Source organism: Callionymus lyra, chromosome 17, assembly GCF_982586985.1.
Source record: "Callionymus lyra chromosome 17, fCalLyr1.hap1.1, whole genome shotgun sequence".
Classification (NCBI taxonomy): Eukaryota; Metazoa; Chordata; class Actinopteri; order Syngnathiformes; family Callionymidae; genus Callionymus; species Callionymus lyra.
In genome coordinates, this window is record NC_141834.1 from 1,183,738 (window position 1) to 1,193,877 (window position 10,140).

The 10,140-nt window shown below is 38.6% G+C and overlaps 1 protein-coding gene across 1 annotated transcript; it reads left to right on the plus strand.

Annotated features, from left to right (window-relative positions):
• Nucleotides 1–4,244: 4,244 nt before the first annotated feature.
• Nucleotides 4,245–10,082, plus strand: alkbh1 (alkB homolog 1, histone H2A dioxygenase). Its single transcript, XM_087812130.1, has 6 exons — nt 4,245–4,380; nt 5,073–5,181; nt 6,036–6,189; nt 6,709–6,799; nt 9,018–9,211; nt 9,275–10,082. Exons 1-6 carry the CDS (start codon nt 4,252–4,254, stop codon nt 9,672–9,674), a joined length of 1,077 nt encoding a protein of 358 aa, XP_087668256.1. The 5' UTR covers nt 4,245–4,251; the 3' UTR covers nt 9,675–10,082.
• Nucleotides 10,083–10,140: the final 58 nt, after the last annotated feature.

Sequence of the window (10,140 nt, forward strand, 5' to 3'; positions counted from 1 at the left end):
ATGTTGTATTCATTTCAATATAAATACATGTAAACTTTAAATGACAATAAAATATGAATAAAGTTGGAGTCATTTTACCGTAGTTTTAATTTTATTTTAATATGGTCTTATTATTGTGTTCCCTTTAACATCTGAACTTGTTAAATAAATTTGCATCATCAATTTAAAAGCTTCCCACACTTGCCTTCCCATTGGGAAATGACATGTTTGAGATGAAGTAAGATTATTTAATAATTAATATCTGGGTTTTTATTTGATTTACTGTATACTCTCTCAAATCTGTCATGTATGACATGTGACACAGCAACTAAATATGAATATTTAAATCTTAATATCTCTAAATTTCTATTTTCAAATGTTAGGATACTTTATATTATAGTAGTATACACTCTATAATGCATCCATAGTAGTCATTGATTGGAACTCTGGAGATTTATTGATTTATAGTCCCTCAAACATGTCATGTTTGACATGTGAAACAGCAACTTGTTTTAAACTCAACTTGTTTCAAACAATCCGAATTTATGTCACGAAATAATGACCAGCAAAAACAAAAAGTTGTATGAATCGATAAAGAACAAACGTTTACCTTACAGTACAGTAGTATTACCATGATAATGAAGGATTAAAAGGCACGCAAAGAGTTGCGCTGCTGTGCTGCTCTTATTTTGAAGCCGGTGCTGTGTCTCAAATCGCATACTAGCGTACTCAAAGTTAGTATTTTTAGTGCGTAAGTGCGTCTCAATTCTTAGTATGCGAAACTTAGTGCTATATTAAAACGCCCGAAAACTGAGTATGGTTCGATGGACACTAACCACCATTGCATTGCATTTTCAGCAGCAGTAGGAGGATGAGACGTCTTCGGTGCTGATACCAGCTTAAATATCTTGTGAATATTTCGATTCTCATATTTTTTCTTTATTTCTTTTTCCAAACTTGCAAAACGTGCTGCCAGCAGGTGTCGGCGATAGCGTTCCAACAGCTGGTTGAAACCATCGTTAAATAGAAGTAGAAGAAGAAGCTGTCACCTCAATTCCGGTTAGTGCGTAGCAGCAGTGTTTGATTTGAGACATACTATCTGTGGAGAATTTGCGTACTAGTTAGTAGGTACACTATCCTGATGCATACTAACTTCTAGTATACTAAGAGAAGTATGCGATTTGAGACACAGCACGGGGGTTTGTCACATGCTTTTGCATGGCGTTCGGGGATATTATCGTAATATTAAGCGAAAAGGGGCACATTTTGTATTTCCGTTTTGGCTAGATGTCGAAGTGTTTTCCCTTAATGTCGAAGTGTTTTCGCTTAATTTGAAGTGATGTCGCTTCGGTGTTTGCATTTTGGAGCTTTGTCGGCCACCGTATCTCTTGCCTTAAGCAGTTGTGTAACTGTTCCTCTGATAAGGGAATAACAGGCGCAATTGTAAAAAAAAAGAAAAAGAAAATTATTATTTAGTAACGGTTCGCTTCCAGGTCAGGAGGGGGCAACTTGTGACCTTTCTGTGTGTACTGTGGAGTTTGGGTTTCCCCTGTGTTGCGTGGGCTTACTCTGAGCACTCCCGTTTCCTCCCACAGTCCAAAACGAGTGAATCTTTGTGTGGCCGGCAGATTTCCGTCTCGTGAACGGTTGTTGCCTTTTTGACATTAAATGGGCGTCTTTCTGAAGCAGTGATTGGTTAGACAAGAACAACAAACTAAAGCAGTTTCACTAAACTAAAGCATGCACGAAGAGTGGAAGAACCTTTTCTGAAATCTTAGCAAACCAACTTGATAAGTGTTCATGTGCATGAGACCGATTGACCAATTAGCAGCCTCATGAAAGAACACCTTTCATTTATGATTTGCGGTTTATCCATTCACATCAACAGCTCGTCTGGCTCATAGGTAGAGCGCTGGTAGATATTTAGACATTTTTTATATTCTCACATAATTGACACCAGAGTTTTTTGTGAAGAATGTACTACCTGAGTATTTATACGATTTGTTAGACTTGAAGTGAGACATTACATTGTGGTTTGCTCACCCAGCTGTCCAGGAAATGAATAACTCATATACTCTGATCACAAGAACAACATTGTAAACAGGTCACAAACGTAAACGCAGTACAACCAGACACATTATACACAATATTTGCTGGACTGTGATCTAATCTAATTCCACATCTATATCAGCGCTTATCATAAATCATTATCATAATCCCGCCTACTTAATTTGCATACAACCAACAACATTTCGAAATAAACAAAAGACAAACCGTATAAATACATGAGTAAATAAAAGACGGAATGTATAAATACTTAAATAAATACATGCTGAAACAACGAAATATATAAATAAATAAATGTCAAAACAAATAAAGTAACACCCAGAGTTCACGATCCAGAGGCCAGCGGTTAACTATGAGCTAGATGAGCTGGTGATGTGAATGGATAAACCGCAAATCATAAATAAAAAGTGTTCTTTCATGAGGCTGCTAGTTGCTCAGTTGGTCTTATGCACATATAGACACTGGCAATTTATCAAGTTGGTTTGCATTGCTTTGTGCATGCTTTAATTTAGTGTAATTGCTTTAGTTTGTTGTTTTTGTCTAACCAATCACTGCTTTAGAAGACGTTAGGCCCGCACATTTAATGTCAAAAAGGCAACAACCGGTCACGAGACGGAAATCTGCGCCTGCGAAAGTCTGGGACAGACTCCACCCCCCTCAACTCCCCCAAGGGATTAGACGGTAAAGAAAACGAATGAATGAATAATTCTCTCAAACTGTTTTATTATTGTGATCAGTGGCCGGCCGTCAGGGCCAGGAAGGCCTTCTCTGCTGGCCTAAACATAATCGGAAAATACATTTATTAAAAAAAAAAGAAAGTTGAATTTTTTTTTTTTATTGTTTATTTTTCATAAATATGTATTAAATTATTCCTCATAGTCTTTTCTCTTCATTTCATAGCCTTCCTCACGCTTAGTTAGCAGATACAGTATTGTATGTTCATGTTAGAGCTTCATCAAATCATATTTGAGCACCCAAGGCCTTCTTTTTTTCTTTTTTTTTTAGAATCCCTTATTAGTCCCGCGAGGGGAAATTCAACCATTCACACATACTGATGGGAGTAGGCTGCACACTTGCGCCAAGTTCACCATCAGGAGCAATCAGGGTGAAGTGTCTTGCTCAGGGACACAACGACACAAGTTTGTCTGGAGCTGGGATTGAACCTGCAACCTTTTGGACTGCAGGCAACCACTCTACCATCTGAGCTATGTCGCCCCAGTCATTTCAGTCTTGCCTCAGTCGTTTCAGAGATGGTCCTTGTCCATTGAAATCAACGGCAGTCGAAGGATTGTGTTAACCAATCAGATTCGAGTTGGCAACACAACGTCAGCTCTTGGAAACTACCCTCCTCACAGCTTCCACGACGCTGGACGCGTTGAACAGGTGACACGTTCATGTCCTATGATTGGATAACACTGAGAATCGTCACATGGAGCTGAAACGATGATTTGAGTTAATTTAACTGTTTTTTTTCAACACACAATGGCTGAAGAGGTTGATCTGGTTGCCGATATACTTGCAAAGCAATTTTCAAGAAGGACTTTTCAAGAAAAGCTGGACGTTGTTAACGATGCAGCTTGTGTGTCGTGGCCATGGAAACCACACAGACTGTAGTCGGAGTGATATTTCAGTATAATGCACTGATGTTGTATACATTAAATAAAACAAGTAAATAAAACTTTGTGGAACTCCAGAAAGCCTGGGCATCGAACATCGAACCATGGGTTGAAGACTGGATTCTCAACTGCCAGCCTAAAACATTTGTTGAGTCCATTTAATTAGCTCCAAAAACTGTGTTAAATTGTGTAAAAAGTGTTCTAAAGTAACATGATGCATTCAATATGATTACAAATATAAATCGACACCTTTTTATATACTTTCCACTAGTCATTTTATTCCAAAATAGAATAAGAAAATATAGATTCAAAAGTATTTTAAGTAATTAATAACTTCATTTTTATTACAACATTACAAATCATTACGTACGCAATACATTAAAAAAGATGCGGAAACTAGAATAAAATGCGTATTATGGAATCGATTGTGCGTTTATAATACTTTTTTTTAAATTATGAGATTGCATTCAGAATACGCAAATGGTTTCCTATCTTTGCCCGTAATATCATTTCTTGCCGCTTGGGGACACTCGTAGGTGTTGTTGTAGTTCATTACTCCCCAAATAAGGAGAAGAAGAAGACCGAAACTATGGCTGCGTCCCTGCTCGAAAATGAGGTGGACGCGTTTCGAAAGGTTTTTAAAATGTATAGGCGCAGAAACCCTCCTCCGGAATTGAGTGATGTACTCGACTTCTCTAAAGCCTCTCCAAATGAAAAGGTTAGTGGGTTAATAAGAGTTTGACTTGTTTTTGCCAAATCAATTTAGACTTAGTAGAAAGTCTCTTGACAGTGTCATTCAAATGTATCCTTTTCTTCCCTTGACATATATCCTCATGACTATAATTATATATAAAATATATACCATCTCCTGAACTACAGTCGTTAAGTCACACACACACACACACACACGCACACTTATATTAGTGTGCATAGATAGATTTTCAGTTACTCATATTTTAAAAGCTTATTAAATGAAAACTTTGAAAAACGCAATTATTTGTATTTTGTCGAAATATATTCACAGATGTTGACAATTGCAATTGGTTTTGCATCATAAATAACTATAAGTTAATAGAAAAATAATCCTAGGGGCAAAGCTTAAATAAATATAGATGTGAAAAATTACCAGCACATGTTTTTAAAAAATCTAAATGAATGATATTTTTACAGATTGGGCAAGCTTCCTTTATGATTCAAACTGTTACTGTGTACTTTTGATTTACAGTCAAAGTTACCTCATTTTAGTAAGGGTAGGGTATTTTGTCTAAAAACCTCCTTCACACCAACCATTTAAATATTATGACACAAATTTAAAACCTAGTTAAGTTGATGCTAATGTCTGTCAAACAAATACATGAATATTGAGTGTTGGCTAATTTTTTCTCTAAGATTCTTCCAATATGTTAACAGATAGTTCCAGTACACTTGGACAATAATGCTGTGAGTGACATGGATGCTGCCAGAGTTGGGCTTAGACCTGTGAAACAGTGGAAAGCCTGTGGTCTGAAGGGATTCCCAGGTAAGTGATAGATATTGATGAAAAGAGAAACTCAAACATGGTCACTTCAAAAGTGGTAGAAGTCTGATTTGATTACTCATTTTATCTGTAACAAATAATTTAGGGTCACTTCATACCTCCTGCCAAAAGTTGCCTTTTAATTTATGAATCATGTATTTGATGATTTTTTTAATCTGGGTTAGAAAAGGTTTATGGACACGCCCCCTGTTCAATCCTTTCCACCGTTATAATCCAAAGGTCTGCTAGTATTAGCTTGGCTTTATTTATCAATGTGTGTCTTTGAGTGCTTTTTATTTTTTGACTTCCTAATGACTGAAAGCGAAAATAATGTGAAAATCCAACTCACCAAACTTACTCGCATGTTTCAAATGTTGAAGTCTTCCTCTCTAAGATGCAGTAAGTCTCTTATCGTGACGGTGTTTTTAAGTTATTACTTTTAAAGTTCTCCCCCCTTCTGAAATCTTGGTGAACGAGAGGTGACAAGTGCGGAGCATGACTTCACTCCTCCTGCAGCCATCTGTAATAATGCCCACTTTGTTTATTCAAGGAGTCATTTGGAGGTGGAGACTTCTGGGATTGATGACAGGCGGTGACAAACCTCGATGTTTGACCATGTTTAGCAGTTTCATTTTAGATAGATAGATGGTCTTTATAAATCCCATTGGAGATCTCCTTCGGGAAATTTGGTATTGGGCATTTGTCTTATGTTTCTTATTGCTCAATATTCCAAACTTTTTGTTTTGAAGCCAAAAATGTACTTCTGGTCTGAGATTTTTAAGATCTTAAGAGGGAGTATATATCACTTTAAGTAAGCTGTTAACTTTCCTCATGGTGTTAATCTTCTTCTTCTTCAGGGTTCATCTTCATCGCCAACCCTTTTCTCAGAGACTCTCAACACTTTTGGATTAAACAGTGTCTTAAAACGTACCCCCAAAAGCCCAATGTGTGCAACTTGGACTTGCACATGACACCTGCTGAGACTGAAGACATTTGGGGCAAGAGTCTTGGGTGAGATCGCTGTTCCTCCTCTTGAGCAATACGAGTTCTGAAATGTAAGGGTTTAGCTTTCTTAAGTCTTTTGGCGCTATTAATTCAAAATAATCCCATTGCCTCATCAGTGGAGCAGTGAAAAACTTAAATAATTAAAAGGTCTTTAGAGATGATTGTAGTTTGATAACATTTTAAAATGGTCTCATTAAATTTGAAAATGAGTTGACTACAGTTGAAAGTTGTTTGATTACAGATGAAAACTGTAAGATGTATGATCTTTAGTGTGTGGCTTTATAAACTGAAATATCCATATAAACCAATGCAACGGACCGTAAGACATTAAAATAAACCATAAACACGTTTTGTGTGTTAAAAGGTGAAAGTGCAATAAACTCCCATTGTTTTCCTTATGATGTTACAAATTCAGCCACTGCTTGAACCTATAGGTGTTTAAGAGTGACTTAAAAGAACCATCAAATGAATATTGAGTGATCCATAAACTGAGTCAGATCTTTAAGACAGTGCTGTGTGTTTCAGACACCATTCAACTGATACGAAGAAGCCCAAGTCGTTATTAGAGAAACTACGCTGGGTTACACTTGGCTACCACTACAACTGGGACATCAAGGTGAGAAGCTGCATTTGACTACTTGTTTTCAAACTTAAATAAACATTTTATTCATCCAGGAAAAAACTCGGATAAAAGTCACAAATCACACGTTTCAATTGACTAAGAGAGATTCAATAATAATAATTATTATTATTTTCAGGACACACAAGAACACCATACAAACATATAAAACAACAGTGCAAAATGACAACAGTAGAAAAGGAAGAAAAGATTAAAAGTTTCTTAAAGGGAAAATTAAAACAAGGAAATTATAAAACAAGTGATGACAGTCAATAAGCAAGTTTAAAAAGATGAGTTTTAAAAACAGTCAGTGTGTCAATGTTACTGCAGATCTACTGAAGGCTCTGGACCCCCTGGTGGCCATACGAGCAGGTGGAATGGTGAGGTTGATGGATGAGGATGATCTGAGTTTCCGGCGGGGAGTGTTTATGTGGAGGAGATCAGTCAGGTAGGGGGGCAAGGTTGTTTAGGGCTTTGTTTAGGGTGATGGGGAGCCAGTGAAGTTGTTGCAGAACAGGTGTGATGCGATTGATAGAGGGGGTCCTGGTGATTATCCGGGCAGCAGCATTTTGTACCAGTTGAAGTTTTCGGAGGGATTTTATGCGGAGACCAGAGAGGAGTGAGTTGCAATAGTCCAGGCGGGAGGTGACCAGGCAGTTGACCAGGATAGCAGTGCTGGAGAGGCTGAGGGACGAACGGAGGCGGATAATGTTTCTTGGATGAAAGTAAGCTGGGAAAGGGTGCTATCCAGTTTGACGCCCAAGTTTTTCACCTGAAGGGAGGTGTTGTTGATGATGAAGGTGGGACTGTTTGCTTTTGCAAGGGTGGATTTTGAACCGATGAGAAGTATTTTTTTTTTTCTATTTTTGAGTTTGAGAAAGTTTGAGGAGAACCAGGAATTTATTTCTTGTAGACAGTCAGAGAGGGTGTTGGGAGGCAGGGTGGAGGTGGGTTTAGATGAGAGGTACAATTGGGTGTTGTAAGCATAGCAATGGAAAGTGATGTTAAATCTCCAAAATGTGACCAAGAGGGAGGAGGTAGATAATAAAAAGGGGAACCTTGAGGAACACCGTTGGAGATGGGGGATGGATCGGAGGAAAATGTTTTCAACTGAATAAATTGGGAACGGCCAGAGAGATAGGATTTGAACCAGAGTAGTACAGTAGAGTGCTGGAAATGCTAAGTGATGCCAGTCTGTGGAGGAGGATGGAGTGAGAGATGGTGTCGATTAAGTCATGTCTCTGCAGCATATTTGATGGAACATTATATTAACATTATAAATCCTTCGTACTATATTATCCAGATAGTGAGAGAAGAGATTAAGATAGTATTAGCACCAGGTTAGAATTGAGGGTGAGGTTGCTGAGATGCTCCTTGGCTGCCTTCACACTCTTATCCTTACTCTGTTCTGTGACATATGAAACTGAGTGATTCCAATACAAAACAAATTTCTCATATATGCACTGTGATCGGAATTACCCCCACACCCTCTTTTTGAACTTCCTCATCCATCATCATCACATTCTTTGAGAGCTTTTTGAGAACTCTGCATTGCTGCCAGTTTTTTTCAGGATCAATTCTGGTTCTTACTTTCAGAGCTATTCATGACTGATCCAGAATTACACCCCAGCTCGGGCTCTTAGGTCTGTGGATCAGAATCTACTGATGGTTCCGCACACTTCCGGACCAGAGGAGAGAAATCGTTCAAGGCTGTTGCTCCTAAGCTTTGGAACGATCTTCCACTCTCTCTGCGCTTGATGATCTACTGACTCCTTCAAGAAACATCTGAAGACATTCTTATTTGTGCAGGCTTTTTCTTAATCTTCTTAGGCTGCTGTGTCTATCTCTGTTATCTTGACCTTTTAAAGTATGTATTTTAATTTTGTATTGCTGTACTGTAGATTATTTAAGTACTCTGTGAAACCTGGTCTGAGAAGGTCGCTTTACAAATAATATGTACTTACTTACTTTTGCCTGCTACCATTATCTCCTCCCAACCACACAGGCATAACTCTTAGTGACCGATTCACACTCCCAATTACAAACTGATGGTTACCTGTCTTGACGGGACAAATCTTGTGCCACTGACACACAGATAAACATAATGAAAGTTTTGGTTATGATGTCTTGCGGCACTCCCGCATTATGAACAGCGCAACATTTTCATTTTAATTTGTGCACATGTCAGATGAGTTAAGGTTTTTTTTAATTACAGACATATTCTTCAAATCATCACACCCCCTTCCCGTCAGACCTCCAGCTTCTATCCCGCAACATCGCAGCAGCCTGCAGCTTCCCGAGCTTCAGTCCTGAGGCTGCTATCCTGAACTACTACAGAAGCAACTCATCTCTAGGGATACATGTGGACGAGTCCGAGCTGGATCACAGCCAGCCGCTGTTGTCGTACAGGTGAGTTTTAACATCAAAGTCAATTATGGAAATAGTTTACGTTCATCTGTTCATGTTTTGTAGTTTTGGACAGTCGGCCATCTTCCTCCTGGGTGGCACCAGGAAACAAGACGCTCCGACCGCCATGTTTATGCACAGTGGTGATGTGATGGTGATGTCCGGACAGAGCCGGCTCCTTTACCACGCTGTTCCACGAATTATTCCTGCCCCAGAGGAGCTCAGTATCTTCCAACTGGAAAACCCAACCCCAGAAAGCTTTTCACAGAAAGACACCCCAGTGGTGGAACCAGTGTCCAAGGAGGACTGGCTGGTGTGCCGGAGGTACATCCAGGATTCCAGAGTCAATGTGACTATCAGACAGGTCCTTGCAGCAGGTCAGAGCTTTCCAGAACAGACATGCGATCAACAAGAGACTTCTGAGACAAGCAGAAAACGAGGTTATGACTCCTCTGAAGGAGACTAGTATGAGACATTTATTGCAAATCTAATTTATACTTTGTGTGGAGCAATGCATGATAATTTGACTTTAACTACCATTTTTAGTGGGAGGTTCATAAAAATTCTTACAAAATCCGGATTTTAGTTTAGTCCATTATTAAAAAGTTTTTCTGCATTTTCTCATTGACTTGTTTGTCAATGTCAGCCATTAAGTTGCTGTAACATCTTGTAAGGACTTCCACATAATTAAACATTAATCAAGTAATTGAACAATTTAGATTATTCTGTTTACATCACAGCTCAAAATGTAGGCCAGAATGGTGTGGAAGGTTCTCAAGAGTCAAATGGCAGAACGGAGGAGGAGAATTGTAGCTCTTTATCTAATGTAACAGCAACAAGTCTTCTGTGTCCATAAAGTTTTTCAGACGACCTATCATCTGTGTTGAGTCGCTTTTATTTGCGCCATCGTCTTATTGAATTAACTCTTTTTT